Below are 20,249 nucleotides of genomic sequence, written 5' to 3'. Positions count from 1 at the left end.
ACTTGGCATTGTACAGAAATGGACAACCATATTGGTCTATAAATGTTAATTTATTTTTATTTTTTATGGTTTTTTTTTCCCTGTGTACAGGGGTAACACATCGTACTAAATATGTAAGGTCATATCTACGTGAGTTTGATTACAGAAACTAATAAAGTATTCTCTAAATAATGAAAAAAGAATAAGATAAGACTATAAGAGTGAGAAGCAATTTAAATATGTTCAGGGACCATTTTCATCTCCAGAATTAAGGATTATTTTGATGTTACATCATTGCCTTTTCTCTTTTACTTTCCTTTTTAGTTTTATTTTAGGATTCCCTATTTTTAATGTTCATACAGAGATTTCTTTAACTGAAATACCGAATAGTTTCTTTGGTGTGAAAAACTATAATAGTACACAGGATCCTAATGAGATAATTAATAATGTGAAATAGGAAGTAAAGGGCTAAAGGTGTAAGGAAAGTGGGAAGGGTGGGGGAGAGGTAATAAGGGAGAGGAAAAAAATATGAGAAACTGAAAAAATGGAAATAAAGTGTTCGTAAATGGGGAGGGGAGGAGGGGGTGAAGGGAGGGCAGGGACAAGGGGAAAAATGAGAATCAAGACCTATTATGTAAAGGTACAGAATCCCAATGATGAATGTAATTGTATTGTACACCTAGATTGTACCAATAACCTCAATAAAAAGAAAAAGAAAAAAAAATCAGAGTGAAGATAGAGCATCAGTGGAACTATACTACAAAGCAGTGGAATTCTTTTCTTTTTGCACTTTTAGAGATTGAACCCTAGTCTGGCATATGCTGGGCAAGCTCTTGACCTCTGAATTATACCTCTAACTCATTCACACCACCCCTAAGGATAAGAGCTGTAATTGGCTTTTAAATTCTTCATAAAGAATACAGACGCTTCAGAAATGTCTCTTTTCTATAAAGAACCTACTTTTGAAATTACAATATAAAAATATTTTTGTGGCTCTAGTCCCTTGCTTTTAAAAATACTACTGTTGCAAAGTCGCAATCTTAACCACTTCAGTTTCACAATCGTGATGTTTTGATCAAAAGCAAAAAACTCCCAATCTTCTGCATGTGTCCTTCTGCATGTGTTCCAGCTGACTGCACATTTGGATGTTGAAACCTTATCTTTCTGTTTATCTCACTAACAAAAAGATTTCCTGCACTAACAGTTATCTTGTTAGCCCAGATATTTAACTATTGCCACTGCGGTGGAGATGTTATCAAGACATTAGATTTGAAACCTCCCTGGTGGGAGGTTTCTTGCCATGAGACATTAATGCTGCTCATGGAAGCTCTTTTGCAGGTGATGTCTCCAAGCCCACCAGTCCTGTTGAGAAACAGCGAGCTCAGCAAACGCCGGCCTCTCCTGGAAAGACAGTGCGCACAGGTATTACAGGATATCAAATAATGACCTGCTGCTTTTACCATGTTGAAGTTCATTTCTCAAGGTCTAGGTTCCCACTGTGACTCAGCTGAATGCTAACAGTTCTGGTAATGTAACAACAATAAGAATAATGAGAGAATGGACATAAAGCATTTCAGAACTTCCATTTGTCTTGCTTATTGTCCTTGGGAGACCACTAGCTTCTTAATTTTTTATGCTCTTCAGTCACTTGGATGGATAAAGAGGCCTACTTGACTGTTACATAATAATGAATACAATTTTGTGTGTGCTACAAATTATTTTTCAGAAAGATAGTGTTATCCTAATTGTGGTAAAAGCAAAAAAAAAAAAGTTTCATATGGTTTTCAACTGTTTTTCATCAGAAGAGCTTGAAATCAAGAACAAATCCTTTCAGAAACAAGAACTAATAAATAGGGCTTAATTAAGATTAAAAATCTAGTTGAAATAGAGAACTTTTGAAATGTATTTTAATATATGTGCTGCTGAAGTGAGCGTTGAAATGTATTTTAAATGATTAAACTTTAAAATTGCTTTTCATTAATTATGTGGCCGCAAAAGAATAGTTACTTGAATTTAATTACATTGTTTAATTTTTTATCTTCTTGCCATTAGTGTTAAAGGTAATTGGCATTTAAATTCTTCATAAAGAATATTGGTTTTTTCTTATGTCATGATGTATTTACATATCTGGTTTATTCAACATTATTGACTACACTGGTTCCTCTTTTGGTGTCCAACATTTCTACTAGTGATGTTAAATTTATTTCTTAATGTATAATCAGCAAAATAGTAAATCTGTAAATGGTTGTCCTGTCCCCTTCCCACTGAGATACCACATATTTCCCCTCCTAAATTGAGAAATCAGATGCCACGGCTACCACTGTCCTCCAGAGATGTGGCTGGTGTCCCCAGCCCCATTCCAAGTCTGCCCTTCACGAAGCCACTGAGCTCTGACCAACCCCTCTCTCTGAACTCTACTGGAGTACTGTAGTAGCTTTCTTCTCTGCTAGGTTGAAGAGCAACAATTGGCCTCACTACTCAGTGTAAACAAAAACTGAGAGTCTCCACAAAATAGCTCTTTAGGATGCACACATGTTAACTCATTCACACTGAATTGTTAATCCAATTAACACCTAGTCGGCTGACTTCTTAGGGGGTGGAAGAGGACAGGGAGTAAGAGATCTTGGGGGTACGGATCAGATGTTAGGGTTGGTTGAGCTGCCAAAGTGGTTGTCATCAGAAAGAGGAAAAAAATAGTTTTACTGGCGTGATTATTAACAAAGATGAGCCACTTCTCCCTTTTATTCATTTACCTCTTAAAAGAGAAACATTGGTCTAAAGATTTGGAACTGTTTCTATATGATGAGCATTCAAGTTCTCTGCCTCTCATTCATACTGAAAATAAATGTAAGAACTGTATGCTTAAGAGAAAATGGAAAACTAATGTCACTGAGCATCTGACATGGTGGGGACTACCCTGCCATCCTCATGGGTATTGTTCTCTCTTAATCCTGACCTGACCTATAGTGTACTATCCCTATAATACACTACAGTGTATTACCCCTATCTCGTAGAAGACACAAAGGCACAGAGACTGACTTGGCAAAGCCAGAAGTACCTGACAGCCAGGCATTGAAGTCAGTTCCATCTGAGTTCATCAGACCCCAAGCAAGCTCTGTGGGAGGCTGTGCTGCTGGCCACAACTGCACATGGTAGCTTAGTCGGCATGAGGTGGAGAAAGAGCCCATTCTGTCTGCGTCCCCTACTGTGGCTGACCAGCTTGGGAATCTTTATCTGTAAAGTGGATGTAACAGTAATTCCCCACTCAGGTCATTGTGAGGATCAAATGAGATGATACATGCAAAGTACAGTACCTGACACAAAACATAACTCTTCACTGGGATGTTTAAGAAACTGTAGGTAAAGAAACTTAGCTGCTCAGATAATAAGAAGCCCTTTTCTTTAAGGGAGATGATTGAATTGCTGTGTGACAGACAGCTCCTACAGGCCTATGCTCTGTGTAAGGAGCCTGATGGTGTTACTAAGGGGAGGGAGAGAGTTGCTAGGGAGAATAATTCGGCAGAGCTGGTCGGGTGTGCCAGAAGAATGAACAAAATTAGACTCAGGATACAAGATTTCCAGTTGGAAATGTGCTTATTTCCTTTGTATTGGCTCAAATTTCCTGAAATGTTGGTCTGAGAAACAATGACTCTGAATGCTACAGAACGCTGAATGCTACAGATATGAAGACCGGAAATGATGTTTGGCATCTTAAATTATTGGACAAAAGGACTTGTGCCTAAGTCCTTTTTTACAGTGCATGCTGCTCGGTCAACACGCAGTAAAGTCTTACTGGCTCCGCTTGTTCCTGTAGCTCCTGGCCAGCGAGGGGGATAGGGAGGCAATGGCTAAGTGCCGTGATAGTTTTTTCTACAAAATGAAGTTGAGCCCCTTATGTTATGAGACGTTTCTTTTATTCCAGATCTCTCCAGAGTTTTACCATATTTATTTTAACCAGAGACTGTCTTGGAAAATAATTTGAGCCCCTACTGTAATTTATTATTTGAAAACTAAGTGGGAAGGAGAACAGAGATGGCAGCAAATGAAAGTGAAAATAAGGTTTTTCAGTTTAATAAAATCAAAACCTAAACAGTACCTAAAATTTTTGGCTCTGTACTGGTTGCTTTGGCAGCACTTTCTTTCTGAGCCTAGATCCAGGGCCGCTCCCTACTCTGTCCCTTTCCTTCCTCACAGGCTCAGCAGTAGGCCTATGGGCCTCAGCAGATGCAGTAGAACTTTGCCCAAACCGAGGGGGCGAGATGAGTGGGAAATTTTTGTTTCAGGCTACAGAGCAGGCCTTGATTCTGCCAGGCAAAATCAGAAAGTGAGTGATTTTTAGCAGTCTAGGGAATTGCCCCCACACGCACCTCTATTATGCAGTTGTGGAAGAGTTTAATAAAGCTAGGTAGACGGGGTGGGCTAGTGCTCTAGAGCCCCCCGGCTGCATTCTGCAAAGTCCATCAGATCCAGTGCTAAACTAAATGTCCAAGCAGCCCTCTTGGATTTTTCAGATTCCCTGGAAATTGGCTTTTCTTTGAAGTGTCTTAATTTTCCATTAGCCCTACAATAAGTGGGCTTTCTGAAAGAAAATTCCATTTAATGACATTAGACATTTTTAAATATAAAGACATTTCTATTTTGATTTATTTCTCCTTAAAATTCAGAAGTGGCATATTTGAGATTAAGAAGACTTTGTATGTAATTTGCCCCCTTTAAGAAAAGAATGAAGGAGAGGAAGTTCGTTGCTTCAGATTGCAGTGGGACCCATCTGGTTATGGACTTCACTTGTTAAACCTTACTTCCTCAAGCCTCACTTTTCTTACTTTGAAACGTGGCAGGACAGTAATACGTTATCGAAGAGTCTGAGTAAAGGGTCAGCTAGAGGCCTACATATGTTCTAGACCCGTGGTGGTGAAGCGTGGCAGGCGCGCCGCAGCAGGCTGTTTGTGTCATTGAAAACTCGTACTGTGCTTTTCTCTTAAGACGGAGATGTTAATGTATGAGTTGTTTTTTTCTAACTAAAACCTCAGAATTTAGGTTTAATTGCAGTGTTGGCACTTTGTGATAAATAAGTGGATTTGGGGTTTAATTTGGGCACTGGGTCTCTAAAAGGTTCGCCATCACTGTTCTAGATCATAAGGATACAGTACCCCCCAGTTTCCTTTTCATCCACAGTTGGATCAATTTCTCACCAACTGTACATATAACTTTTCAAGAGTTGCTCTAATATGCTTAACAAATAAAACAGCCCATATTTAAAATCCTAATATTAAATATTCTTGTTGAATAACTATGCAAAGTTAATTTTACTGAGTGGGCTTTTTATGTTCAGTTAATAAAAGTCCACATTTAGTACCTGAGAGTCCTGTGAGTCTCTTTAACTCTGTTATGGGTAATTTTGCAGGATTTTCAGAAATTATGAATGTCAGTGGAAATTTCTACTTCTCATTATTTAGTGCACAGTTCTGTAAGATCTGTAATTTAGTAGGTGCAGGTGAGAGGTTTTAGCTCACACCATCTGTGAATGGCTTGGTGAATGTGTGGTGGAATAAACCACTGTTGTAGCTATGCTGCCAAGAAAGATTTCCTATAGTCATACTTTCTTAGTATTTTAGACTTTTAAAAAACTTAATGGCATTTTCATCTTCTGTGAGGCCCCCTATTGTTCAAACTACATTTTAAAAAACTGTAGTTATTCTAGCATAACTGACCTTTATTGCAAATTGCCTTCTCTCGCCCTAAAGAGCCAAATATTTGGAGGAACAATTCTCAGGACTCCAATTGTCCTTGGGAGGTAATGAGCTCTGATACTTCTCAGTGCTTGACTTCAGGAGGCAGTTACACACTGCCTGTGAGATTACTAGATTACTTCCCTGGTCATTAGCCATGCTCGTCATTAAGTAGTCAAAGAAAATAAAAGACATGAGCCATTCTCTGTGTGTATATCTAGACATAGTCATGTGTGCATATCATGAACATCCCAAAAGATATGCATTTAGAAACTGATTCAATTAAGTAAACTTATTTTCCTTTCATCACACAACAGATTTTTATGAGCACCTCCTGTCTCAGGCACCTCTAAAGGGTGTTCATTGGAAAAGAAGCACCTGTCCCATCCCACCTTCTGTTACCCTACCCCACAATAGCCAGTGCTAATATGGGGTTGTTTCCTTTCAGAACTATTCTGTACATACACAGGAATTTATTTGTGTGGGTGTCTCCCAAGCTTTTTAATCCAAGTGGCAGCATGCTGTAAATCTCACATCTTGGAGAGTATCTAACTTATGCTTCCTTTTTACTGCTGCAAGGTATTGCATTGGAAGGTGGTATGACCATTTTATTAGCACTCTGTCACTGGACATGTAAATAGTTCCTAGGGCTTCCCCCCACCTTCCATTCTTGTGGCCTTGCTCTATTCTTCCTTTTTTACATTTCCTCTAATGCACCTGTTTCATTCCCTGAGCGATGTGGGACGTGGGATTCCACCACCTTGCTAAGACTCACCAGTGTGTACTTCCTGATAGATCCAGGCAAGCTCAAATCGAGTCAGATTTGCCCAATAAGGCCTCATTTTTCATTGAACTGTAGCCAGCTGATGAGCTTCGTTGCCCCAGCATCCAATTCCTTAACTTTCAGGGAGCCTGGGGACAAGCGGCTCCATTTGGCAGGCTCCACCCCTGTCTCATAGGCCTCTGTGGTTTCAGGCTGCCATGTTGCTCACATGATCAGAGTCCTCTGCTGAGGCAGAGCTAGTCACCTTTGGGGGTGACCTTTGCTCCCAGCCACAGCTGGCTTCCTTTTCCCTTGAGTGTCCCATTGTTGTTTCCACCATCATGTAGCAACTCTTGGAGATCGGTTGAGGTATATTAACCTGGTCTCATATTTAGTTCGTGTCATAATTAGCTCACTCCTTTCTTTTGGGGGGGTACCAGGGATGAAACTTGGGACCTTGTGCTTGTGGGGCAGGCAGCAGAATCACTGAGATAAATCCCTGGCCCAACCTACTCTCTTGGTATAGTTGTTTATATCTAGTTTCATTTCTGAAAACCTAAACTGTCAAAAGGTGGCTTTCTTATACTTGGCCATAAAAAATAAGAGATAGAAAGCTCCATCCACTGTAAGTCTTTAAGGATCTTGAGTAAGCTTGAGCCTAGTTGATGTTTTAGCCTCTTTTTCCACTCCCTGATACTTCTACTGTCCTTCATGTTGGTGTTACTAAGCTCTGCCTCTGAGGCTCAGTGTTCCCATGTCTAGCTTTCCTTCTGTCTTCACTCCAACCTGCTGCAGTCCCTGTGCATGTGCCTGTTCATCTTAAAGCACTTTCTTCTCCAGAGTCTGCTTGCTTTGTTGACTCTTCCAGTTTATACCCAGCAGCACAATTTACTCTTCTCCTTTATTTCCTTTCATTGATGTCCAGTGACCTTGTCTGTCCCCTTTTGTCATGATGCTATCCTGTTTCCTTGTTCTGGCAGTGAATAACATTAAATTGAAGCGGGTGGTAAGAGGTGGTTCAAAGACATCCTATTTCTTTTTTAATTTTCAAAATTTTGAAATCTATTTTTCCCTCTAGCAGCTTTTATTTTTAAATAAGTGTTATTTGATGTTATCCACCCCCAGACTCCTCCCCTCCGTACGTACAAAAGCTTTGTTTCCATGTTTTCCTTCTGTTTTCACTTTCTTCTTGTCCCTTCCTTCCTTTCTCCCTCCTCCCTTTTCCCCTTCCCATGTGAACACTTTCTTCCCATCTTCCAACATCCATTATACATCTCAGTCCATATTTCCACTTTTTGTTTCTCACACCAGAGAAACAATGTGGTATTTAAACATGTGTGCCGGTGATTTACTCAATGGTTCCACTGCCTGCCTTGCAAGCAGAAGGTCCTAAGTTTGATCCCCGGTACCAAAAACAAATGTGTGTCTGATTTATTTCACTTAAGAGTATGGCCTCAAGGTTCATCCATTTGGCTATAAATGTTTGAAGTTCATCCTTTTTTAAGGCAGAGTAGTACTCCATTATATAAAAGAACCACATCTTCTTTATCCAGTCATCAGTTGATGGGCATTTGTGCTCTTTCTAAGATTTATGTATTACAAACTGTGCTGCTGTAAACATGGATGTGTATATATCACTGTCATATGATGCTTTCATTTGTTTTGGGAAGATATCAAGAAGAGATATACTGGGTCAAATGGAGCCTCTAGTTTCAGTTCTTTGAGAAATCTCCGCAATGATTTTCATAGTGGTTGCACCAGTCTGTACTCCCACAAGGAGTAGAGAAAGGTTCCTTTCTCCTCACAGCCCCTCCAGCATTTTTTAATGGTTCACTTCTTATAGGAGCCATTCTTTCAGGAGTAAGGTGAAATCTCAGCATTGTTTTAATTTTCATTTCATGAATGACCAGTGATGATGAACACTTTCTATATTTATTTGCCATTTCTAATTCTTTAAGAAGTGTCCTTTAATTTCAGATGCCCATTTTTGCATTGGGTCTTTAAATTGGGGGGGTCTGATTTTTTTTTAGTTCTTTAGATATTTTAGGTAATAGTACTTTATTGGAATAGCTGATAAAAAATTTTTTCCCATGCTGTGTGTTCTTTTCACTCTGTTGGTGGTTTATCTTACTGTGCAGAAAGCTTTTTAATGAGATGAAATGCCTGGTGATTCTTTGTAGTATTTCCAACTGTCTGGGTTTTGTTCATGAAGTCTTTGTCTACTTCTATGTCCGCAAATGTTCTACCTGTCCTCTCTTCCAGCAGATTTAGTGTTTCTGTTTTAATATTGAGATCTTTGATTCACTTTGATTTTAGGTTAGTGTATGGTGAAAGATATGGGTCTAGTTTCAATCTTCGGCACTTGGAAAGCCAGTTTTTCCAGCAGAATTTATTAAAGAAGATAGCTTTTTTCCAGTGAGTGTGATTTGCTCCTTTGTCAAAGATGACATGGCTTAGTGTGTCTAGAGTTGTTTCTGTATCCTCTAGTCTGTTCCACTGATCCTCAGATCTGTTCTTTTACCAGTACCATGCTATTTTTCTCACTGTAGCTTTGTAGTATTACTTAAAGCCAGGGATTGTGATACCTTCTGCTTTGCCTTTGTTGCCCAGAATTGCCTTTGTTATTCTAGGTCTCTTCTGGTTCCAAATGAATTTTAGGATTGTTTTTCTAGTTCTGAGATATGCTGTTGGGATTTTGATTGATATCGCATTGAATCTGTATAACAATTTTGGAAGTATGGCCATTTTTACTATATTGCTTCTTCCTATCCAGGAACAGGGTGCACCTTTCCATTCTGTGATAGCCTCTTCAGTCTCCGTTTTCAGAGTACTGTAGTTTTTACTATAGAGGTCTTACTTCCTTCGTTAGATTGATTCCTAGGTATTTCATTTTTTGGATGTGATTGTGAAAAGGATTGTTACTCTAATTTCTCTATGAGTCTGTTATTTATGTACATGGAGGCTATTGAATTTTGAGAGCTGACTTTGTATCTAGCTATGTCAGTGAATTTGGTTATGAAATCTAAAAGTCTTTCGGAGTTTTTGGAGTATTTTATGTAAAGTGTTGTGTCATCTGCAAATAATGATAATTTAACTTCTTTTCTTATCCTTATTCCTTTTATTTCTTTCTCTTGTCTAATTGCTCTGGCTAGTGTTTCTAAAACTATATTGAACAAGAATGGTGAAATGTACATCCTTGTCTTGTTCCTGATTTTAGAGTGAAAGCTTTCAGTTTTTGTCCATTTAGTATAATGTTGGGTGTTGGTTTGTCATAGATAGCTTTTATCAGATTGAGATAAAGACCATCTACACCAATTTTCTGTAGGGTTTTTTATGGGTGTTGGGCCTTGTCAAACGCTTTTCTCTTTCTATTGAGAGGATCTTTTAATTTTTGTTGTTGGCTCTATAAATATAGTGTATTATATTTATTGATTTGTGTATGTTGAACCTTTCCTGCATCACTGGATGAATCCAACTTGATCATGGTGTATAATCTTGATGAATTGCTGCATTCTGTTTGCCAGTATCTTATTGGGGATTTTTGCATTTATGTTCATTAGGGAAATTGGCATGTAGTTCTCCTTTTTGGTGGATCCTTCTCTGTTTTTTGGAATCAGGGGTAATACTTGCTTCCAGGAATGAATTTGGGAGTATTGCTTCCCTTTCAATTTCATTAAAGAGTTTGAGGAGTAGCAGTGTTAGTTCTTCTCTAATTTCTTATAGAATTCAGCAGCAAATCCATCAGGGCTAGGGCTTTTCTTTGTTGGTAATTTTTTAATTACATATTCTATTTAATTGACTTATTTAGAATTTTAATATTTTCTTGATTCAATTTTGGTAATTTATTTGTAACTAGAAATTTGTCCATTTCTTCTGCATTTGCCATCTTATTAGAATAAAGATTCTCAAAGTAGGCATTGATATTCTGGATCTCTACAGGATCTGTTGTTATTTCACCCTTTTCATTCCTAATTGCAAGGATTTTAGTCTTTTCTTTCCTTTTTTGATAAGGTTGGCTAAGAGTTTGTCAGTTGTATTTAATCTATCAAAGAACCAACTTGATTCATTGTATTGTTTTTCTTAGTTTCCATTGCATTAATTTCTGCTCTGATTTTTATAATTTTCTTCCTTGTGTGAGCTTTGAGGTTGACTTACTCTTCTTTTTCTAGAAGCTTGAGGTTCAAAATTAGGTTGTTTATATGAGTTCATTCTGTTTTCCTTATATGGGAAGTCACCACTATAAAGTTCCCTCTTAAGACTGCTTTTATTGCATCCCATAAGTTCTGATATGTTGTATTGTCATTATCGTTTTGGGTGGAATTTTTTGTCTTTTGGTACTGGGGATTGAACTTGGGACCTTGTGCTTGCAAGGCAAGTGGTAGAACCACTCAGCTAAATCCCCTGGCCCCTGTCATTATTGTTTAATTGTATAAATTGTCTTGTTTCTTCTTCAGTTTCATCTGTGACCCATTGGTTGTGCTGGAAGATGTTATTTAACTTCCATTTGATTATGAAGTTCTTCTGCTTTTTTTTGCTGTTGATTTCCAACATCATTGCACTATGGTCTGATAATATGTATGGAATCATTTCAATTCCTTTGCATTTACTTAAGCATAATCTCTGAGCTAATATATGTTCTATTTTGGAGAAAGGTCCATGTGAGCTGAGAAAAATGTGTAATCTGATGTGAGGTGAAAGTCTGTAGACATCTACTAAGTACATTTGTTCAAAAGTTTTGTTCAATTCTAATATTTCATTGCTGATTTTTTTGTATAGTTATTAATCTGTCTGAGACAGTAGGGTATTGTGGTCTCTAATTATAACTGTATTAGTGCTTATATGATTTTTCATGTCTGTTAATATTTGTTTCATATAGTTGGGTGCACTGCTATTTGATGCATATATATTTATGATTGTTATAACTTCCTCTTGTATTGTTCCCTTTACCAGGATGTAGTGACATTCTTTATCTCTCTTAATCAGTCTTAGCTTGAAATCCACCTTGTCTGTAAATAGAATTTTTACCCCTGCTTTTTTCCAGGTTCCTGTCACATGGAATATGTTTTCCATTCCTTGACTTTCAGTCTTTGAATTTGTTTTTCAATTAAATGTGTTTCCTGTATGCAGCATATTGTTGGATGTTGCTTCTTGATCCATTCTGTCAGTCTTTTTGTTTCAATTTGTGAATTGAGACTATTAACACTGACAGTTGTAACTGGTGGTATTGTCTTAGCTCTGTCATGTTATGTTTCTGCTGTTGGCTTCCTTCTTTTTTTCTGTTTAATTTCTTGCCTTTCCTGGTAGATTCATTTTGTTGGGGTTCATGGAGATGTAGTCCTTATTGTCTCTTTCTAGAATATCCTTCAGAACACTTTGGAGTGCTGATTTGGTGGTCATGAGTTTCTTCAGATATTATTTGTCATGGAAGTATCTTATTTCTCCATCAATTTTGAAGGATACTTTTGCAGGATACATCAGTCTGAGTTGGAGGTTGTTTTTCTTTATGGCTTGAAACACTTCACTCCAAGCTCTCCTTAACTTAAGAGTTTGTGTTGAGAAGTCTGCTCTGATTCTAATGGGCTTTCCTTTATAGGTGATTTGTTTCTTTTCTCTACCAGCTTGTAATATTCTGTCCTTGTGTTGAATTTCTGGAATCTTGACTATTACATGTCTTGGGAAGATTGATCATGGTTAATTGGAGTGTTCTGCATGCCTCACTTATCTTGTATGTCAAGTTCTTTTTCCCTGTTTGGGAATCTTTCTGCCATTACTTCTAAGAACAGTTTTTTTGTTTATGTCATTTGCTCTGTCTCCTGCTTTTTCATTGACTCCAATCGATCTTATGTTATGCTTTGCATCATCTAGAAGCTCTTGGATTGATTTCTCATGGTTCCTTGCTATTTTTAAGAAATCTCTCTTTTCATGATCACTGACCACAATCCTGGCTTCTGTATATGATGTTCTGTCCTCACATTGGCTCATTCTGCTTCATATACTTTCCATGCAATTTTTAACCTGGATATGTTTCATGGATTCCATTTCTTTCCTGTGCCAGATGCTCACATTTTCATCACATTCCTGAGCTCCTCTGTTTTTTGTTCGTTCGTTTGTTTGTTTTATTTTAATGTGTATATTTCTTTCTGGTCACCATCCCTGTAGTTATCTAGGAAGTTATTTCTGCTTTGATTTTTTTTTCTGCAGCCTTGCTCATCTACTTTGTTACTTCTGCTGTTACCACTTCAGAGAGTCCAGGTGGATGACTTTCAGATTGTTCCATTTCATTTCCCCCGGAGTTTGCCTTTGCTGAGCTGAAAGTCTGTGGGGATCGCATCTTGTTTAAGTGTATTCTCATTTTCTAATTTTTTAAAAATTTGTTTCCTCAGTTGTTGCTTGTAAATTGCTTATGGCAAGTAGCTTTATAGCCAGTATTCAGAATTCTTAAGAAATGACTACTTCTGGGTTGGGGATTTAGCTCAGTGGTGCCACCGCCTGCCTTCCAAGCACAAGGACCAGAGTTCAATCCGTGGTATGAAAAAAAAAAAAAAAATAGGACTGCTTCTCAGAAGTGTCTTCCAGGTACCACTGGCTTTTGGGTTTTGAGTCTGTTGCAGGATCTTAACTCTTCAATTTATTGAGAATGAGAAGTTTCTGCCTACTTGGCCCACTGCTAGTTCTTTGGCACTAGACTATAGGTTTTTTTTCTTTTTTTAAGAAAAGGCATGGGCCAGGGATGTAGCTTAGTGGCGTTGTGCCGCCCTGGCAAGCACAAGGTCCAGAGTTCAACCCATGGTACACACACACACACACACACAAATAAAAAAACTTAGATGATCTCAGTTTTGGTATACCAGGAGGAACAACTGATTGGCACAATTATGTCACCTTGGCTAAAGTAGTACAATAAACAATAACAATAGCATCAAATACAGCCTAGAAAATGACAAATTGTAGCCCTTAATATGGCATTTTATCCTTTAGAGAAGAAGAGTTAAAATGGGTTAGAGGGTAAAAAAATAGAAATAAAAGAAGAGCAAGAGATCAGAAGCAAGGCTGGAGAACAAACTTTAGGAAACAGGGAAAGCAGATAGGTGGAAAAGAAAAAAAAGAAAAAATAAAAATAAGACTAGAACAGACCAACAACAACAAAAACTAGAAACTGTGTTCAAATAATGAAGAAAAAAACTAAACAAACCAAGAACTAGAAAAGGAGGAAGAAAAGTAAGGGAAAAGAAAAAAAATTGTTTTAAACCCCAAAACGTTCAATTCAAGGTGACTCTGCTGTCACTGTTAGGCAATGTGGGAAACGGAGTCCAGAGCCAAATTGATTAGTCCCAGCAAGCTAGCTGCAGCTTCATGGTGGGGTAGTGGATAAACCCAGCCAGCCTGCTTTTTTAGTTCCTCTGAAGTTCAGGCCAGTTTCTGGCTGAGGCTAGAACTGGATTCCTTGAGTCTACAATAGTCTATGTTCTCCTACTGGCTTGAACTCTGCTCCCTGATACCAGGCAACCAAGAGCCACTAGATGGAGTCTGCCTGAAGCTATTCTGAGCTCCAAGCTCTCCAAGATGGCTACCAGCCAATCACCCTCTCCTGGGAGAGAACTGAACCTGGATAACTCACCAGGCACACAGTCTGGTTTGTCCACTGCGCCCTTCCACTGCTGCATTTCTCTATGGAGGCCTCTGGGGTCATCAGTAGTCACTATTTGCCTTCAGGTTTGCGGAGAGTCCCAGCTCTGGGGGAGAGCACTGCTTCGTACCTCCTCTTCTTTAAAGTCCCTCTCTTTACTCTCCCTGTAGACTTTAGTTCTTACCTCGGATCCTTCATGGGTCTTAGGGACCTACTTCCCTCCTTTTTCTCCTCGAGCTGCTATATTCCTTGTCAGAAAATTTTGAAATCTTAAGTCACTTTGAAATTCTTTAGTTTTTGCATTTTCTAGAAACATGTAAATTCAGTTTCTAAATTCCTTATATCTGTCACTGGTCACTTCATTGTCACTTAAGAAATTCATCGGATAGTTACTCATCCCTACCACATTCTGGACACGAGTAGACCTTGACGACAGACTTCTTTCAGGTTCCCACCAAAACAATCTCAGTCACTTTTGAGGCTGGACACCCTGACCCAAGGACACCCTACTAGGCCCTACATCTTAGGGATTACCTGGCCTTCCATCTGTCATCTACCATAGGAAGCAGACTTCTGAGATATGGACCCATGGGTGATAGACCACATCCAACCAGAGCAGGAGCTCAGAATGGTAGGGAAGCACTAAGTAAAGTGGTCAGAGCACCCCTCTAGGAAGAGGCCATTTGAGTAAATACTTGAAGGAAAGGTGAAGCAGGAACTTGGAATTTATCCCGGAAAGTGTTCTGGGCAGTGGGAACAGCAAGTATAAAGGCACTGAAGAGGTAGGTGGCTATGCGACACATTTAAGGAAGAGCAGAAAGGCCTTTGTGGCTGTGAGGGGAGCAAGCAGATTGAATAAGTCAGGCCCCAGGAGCCCAGTAGTAGCATGAGGTTTTTAGGTGGTTGCAAGGACTTTGGCCTTTACACTGAGGTAAAAGAGGCACACTGGACGCTTATCTTTGAGCAGCCAGGTATGGTGATGTGCTTTGTGCTGAGATGTTAATTGTCACATGTTTAAGAGGCTCTATGACTGACTGGAGACAGAATAGCCCTTCTTCTAGGTCTTCTGGCTGTAAATACTTTTCTGCTTAATCAATTATGCGCTGGATATGAATGACATATTTTCTGTCCCTCACCCTGTATCTTCCGTCTGTGTGGATTGCAAGACCATTAGTATTGTTAATATAATTATTTAATAAGCCTGTCTCTAGGTAACTAGAAAATATCAATAATTTTAGGCTTTCTGAAAAATTCTCTCCATCCTGATTTAATATGTGTAATTATAATTTATTTCAGTACTTCTTCCATAAAGATCAGGTGAGACTAATATAAAATGTTGTAAAAGCAACTTTAAAAATTAAAATTATATATGAGGAAAAAACAAGATAGCAATCCATTTAAGTGATTGTTATCAAATGATTAACCAGTCACTTTACCTGTGAGCTTCATGGTGACAAAATTAAGAGAAAAAAAAAAAACAAAACAAAAACTCAAGTTGATACAATTATCCTTGTCTGATTTCCCCAGACTGTGGCACTAATCTTTTTACTCACTTTAATGCAAGTTATTGTATAAAGTGTTCCATAGCATCCTTTTCCTTCACCAAGCATCTATCACTTTCTCAAAATAAGCTAGTCAAAATACTTTTCAACTTATTCCTACAATGCTACTGATTTATTTGGAGCATGTCAGTTTTGCTAAAATAAATAGCTTCCAGGTAAAAGTATTAATGTAGGCATTCAAATCAAGGTTGATTTTGAAATTTCATTATCTAATTCACTAGTTGTCAGCTTCCCACTTTTGTATTTCTACTGACCGCCAATAGGTAGTTCTTTGTGCTCAACCCCAAGATCTATAAAGCTCTGAAAATGGAAAATTTCATCAGAAGTTTGGTACTAATTTCTTTCAGAGGCAAAAACCTAAAATGAAATAAAACAATGTAAAACTCTTCATTTGTCTCATTTGTTGTGAAAAGACACATGTGTTGCTGCAGAAATGGCCACAGGTTTAATTACGAATGCCCTGCAGATTATGCTGTGTGTTATGTAACATTTGGTATATACATCTTATTACTTCTCTAAAATCGTAATGTGTGAATTCTGAAATGTGGCCCAGCAAGTTTCAGAAAAAGAATTGCAGACTAGCGATAGTCAATTCCTAGAATAGCATAGTAAATGTCAGTTGGAGTGAAGGTTGATTAATATGAGGTACTTAGAAATGAGAAACTTTCCTGCAGCCAGGCCTTGTGACCTTGAGACCACAGGGAATAAAATAGATGATTCAGTCCTTAGGAGCAGGGCACCGAAATGTTTCCTTAATTGTTCTCTTAAGGTTGTAGTAATTGGTCCTTGGTCAAGCTAATAAATCTGGGGAGAATAAAATGTTATTCTATCAATTTAAATTGTTCCTGGTAGTATCCTAGAAGGTGCTTTTTGGAGATTTCTGGGGATTTTATTTATTCTCTATATCTTTACCTATTACTCTGTATCTTTTTTGTTTTGTTCAGCATTTTTAAAGGTGTCACATCAGCTTTTTCAATACTGGTGATTTAATTACAAAAGCACACATAAACAGTTTGAAAGGTGTGAGAAGAAATTCACAAGTCACATGGGAAAACAGCAACAAAGCTAGCATTCAGCCTGGAATTTATCCACAGTATAAAACAAATTGCATTGCCAGTGGGTCAAATGATATATTCTGAAATAGGGTGAAAAATGAATTGGATACAAAAAAAGTTTGTTCCATACCAGAGACACAGTGGTAATAGCAAGAGGAATTAAATATAGAGTTCACCCTCATAAAGATTGTATATAACAGGGAAAGCAGGGATGTATACAACGTAAATTGAATAGACAGCAGAATACACCAGAGGGGAGACATCACAGCTCATGAGATCAGGAAAGGAGGCAGAGTTGCCCTGGCTTGTGAAGGTAGGGAAGAACTGGGTATCAGAGGTGGCCTTGCAGGATGCAAGGATGAGAAGGCCAGAGTCTCAGCTCTCTGGAGCTATACATGTAGTAGAAGACACATGCCTGAGCACATAAATTACAGTGGACGGTGGTTAGTGGTACAATAGGGGTAGGAGCCACAGAGGAAGAGAATCATCTTTGGGGAAGCTGGATAGTAACTGAACTTTCATCTGGGTCTTCAAGACGCAGGCATTTGCTCAGAAGGGCAGGGGGCAAGTCAAGGATCTGCTCTGGGCAGAATAAATGAGACACTTATTTAACTGTCCATACCAGGACAGCTGCACAGCAGTAACTTTTCATATTGTGTTGTCATTGCAGGTGACACACACATCCCTCCTGGAACAGGACAGAGTAGGAAGAGTTTGCAGAGTAAGAGTCAGTTTAGGACCATTGCACCAAAAATTGCACCCAGAGTCTTAACCTCCAGAGTGCTGTCATGTCACTCACCATCACTTTCTGATCAGGGGGCTCTGAGGCCCTCCCTGAGCCCCAAGCCACTGGGGATGCCCCCCCAGAACTATGCACTGATGCAGGTTGCTGGCCAGGAGGGGACTTTCTCTCTTGTCGCTTTGCCGCCTGTTGCCTCAACTCATCCAATTCAGAAACCCCGAATGCCTGAGAACCTTAAACTGCCAATTCCTCGTTACCAACCCCTAAAGAGTAATATAGGACCAAGAAAGAAGCCCAGGCTGAGCTCTCCTGAAAGTGGCTGTAGCACACCTCCCACCTATACCCAGATGTGCCCTCAGATGTCCCCTTGCCCACCTGCCCATCCTGGACTCCCACAGAAACCCAGTCCATGCAAGCAGATGCCATCCCCAGGCCACACCCCAATGGGGGCCAGCACAGCTGCACTGGCTGAAGGAGACTTGAAACTGCCAGTGACCACCAGCTGCAGAGATCCAAATCCTCCTGCCACATCCTCCCTACCCACACCAGTGGAGCCCTCTGCCGAGCAGAGTCTCTCAGATGGTTCGGGAAAAGCAAACTGTACAAGCAAGAAAATACCCAGCAAGCCTTCTGCTGCTGCTGGAGGGAAACTTAAAGAACAAACGGACCATGCAAAAGCCACAGCCAGTTTATCACCAGCCTTCCGCACCAGCAGTGCAGTGCAGTTGATCTCCTCAGTTCCCAAAGGCAAACTACCGATCTCACCCTACACAAGGGTGCAGACAACCGAAGTTTACAAAACTGAATCAGATGCTAACACTGCAGGTGTTTCTTTACCTGGGTACAGAGCAGACTGTGATAAGAGATCCTCCATCATAGAAAGCTTTAATGCAGCCCTCAAATTGGCCAGCAAGACACCTGTTTCACCAATGTCAAAGCAGACTCTTTGTGGAAGTGCTTTCTGTTCAGTCACCAAGCCAGATCTCAACCACAAAACAAAACTGAACGTTGGGGCCGCAAAGAGAAAAGGAAGAAAACGAAACTTACCAGATGAAATTTTGGCATTTCAGGGGAAAAGGAGGAAATGCATTATTAATAAATGCAGGGATGGTAAAGAAAGAGCAAAAAACAATCTCCAAGAATCCAAAGACCAAAAATCTGGGGCTTTGAAAAAATATCGTAACATTATGCCCAAACCTGTAATTCTCATGTCTGCTTTGCCTTCCCTGGCTTCTCCTGCAGCCACCCTACAATCCCAGGCCCCCAGCAGCTTGGAACAGGACATCATGCTGCATAATTCAGTCGCTTCCAAATGTCTCAGCTGTAAGCAGAATGACAGCCCTTTGCCTAAGCCCAGCTCTGCATTCAGAAATGGATTCTGTGGCATCAAGAAACCTTGGCACAGGTGCCAGGTCTGTAACCACCACTTCCAGTTCAAACAGCACCTTCGAGACCACATGAACACACACACCAACAGACGGCCATACAGTTGTCGCATTTGTCGCAAGGCCTACGTGCGCTCTGGCAGCCTGAGCACACACATGGAGCTCCATCATGGAGAGAACCATCTGAAGAAACGTGTGTGCTGTGAGTTTTGTGCGAAAGTATTTGGCCATGTGCGAGTCTACTTTGGCCACCTGAAGGAAGTGCACAGGGTCGTGATCAGCACGGAGCCCGCCCCAAGCGAACTGCAGCCAGGGGACGTGCCGAAAAGCAGAGACAGAGACACTGGCGAGCGAGGGACAGAGGGCCTGGAGCGGTGAGTACGAATGGGCTGGAGCTTGGCAAGAGAGTCTGTTTTGACTTGGAAAAGAGGGTTAAAGTTTCAGAGAAGATTTGATTCCCCATAGTGCTGTGAAGAATGATCTCATTTCTCTCTGGTTTTCTGGTCAGGCATTATTTTAATTACTCTTGTTTGTGTCAGTTGGCATAAATGCCAGTTGGAGGTGTTTTGGGGACAATTCATTGAGAGAATATTACTTTTACATCTGAAAATAAAATAGTAAATTATGGTATATATTTCATGTATCCTTTATAAATCATTTCCCCCAAATTCATGTCCATATACCTAAACAGTCTTATTTGCCCCATACCATAGTGAACCTAAGCGCTGAGCACTCCTCAGGTGCCTGGAAGTGACCCTCTCTGCATCGGCCTACTTTTCCCATCGGGCCAGGTGAACTTTGCGCTGAGTCAGGTCCTACTTTCTAGCATTATAAACAAATAAGCTTCATAATTTGGAAGCCTGGCGGTAATGCGGCATTTGAGCAGCAGTGCCCTCAGTGTGGCCTGGGTGTATTCCTGTCCCACACCAAGGGAGAGTCCTCGGCACCTGAGATCAGATTCTCTACCCCTTGTTTCTTATTTTCCCAATTGCTCAAAACGTTTTCTATTCGATTTTGGCTCATGCTGTCATCTTCAGTAAAAAAGTGAGCTGCCTATCCTGTTTGTTCTTACCTTTCTTGGGTTCTCTCTTTTTTTTTTTTTTTAGGCGCTTTTGTTACCTTTCTCATTTCTGTGCTTTTCCTCATTGTACAGGGAAATCCCCCTTTCTACTTGTTTTCCTATAATTAGATTCTGATGTTTAACTAAAATGTCCAGACTTGCATTCTGCAGTGCTCAAGGGTTAGGGAGGGAACGGTGGGTGGTGGGGAAAGTCACCTCCAACCTTGCCAGGTGATCCTACAGCATCTCGTGTAGTGTTATCTGACCCTTCCATGCTGACTGCACCTGTCCTGTGGTGACCAGAGAGGAGGTAGCTGTCCCTAGAGAGGGACAGACTTTCTAGGAGG

At 39.8% G+C, this 20,249-nt stretch overlaps 1 protein-coding gene across 14 annotated transcripts in view; it reads left to right on the top strand.

Moving 5' to 3' along the window:
- Positions 1 to 20,249, top strand: part of Znf438 (zinc finger protein 438) — a 199,876-nt gene that overhangs the window by 141,977 nt on the left and 37,650 nt on the right. For 8 of the 14 annotated variants that reach the window (XM_033765630.1, XM_033765631.1, XM_033765628.1 and 5 more), the window contains 2 exons: positions 1,318 to 1,401; positions 17,386 to 19,216. In XM_033765630.1, the coding sequence (XP_033621521.1) occupies positions 1,318 to 1,401; positions 17,386 to 19,216 (1,915 nt within the window). Of the gene's footprint in view, positions 1 to 1,317; positions 1,402 to 17,385; positions 19,217 to 20,249 lie in introns of those variants that run through there. The other 6 variants (XR_004517945.1, XR_779620.1, XR_779622.1 and 3 more) reach the window with 1 other exon arrangement.

This window comes from Fukomys damarensis, unplaced genomic scaffold (assembly GCF_012274545.1).
Source record: "Fukomys damarensis isolate Sample0158 unplaced genomic scaffold, DMR_v1.0_HiC HiC_scaffold_19, whole genome shotgun sequence".
Lineage (NCBI taxonomy): Eukaryota > Metazoa > Chordata > Mammalia > Rodentia > Bathyergidae > Fukomys > Fukomys damarensis.
The sequence above is the reverse complement of the archived record's forward strand: the minus strand, read 5'-3'. Positions and strand labels throughout refer to the sequence as shown.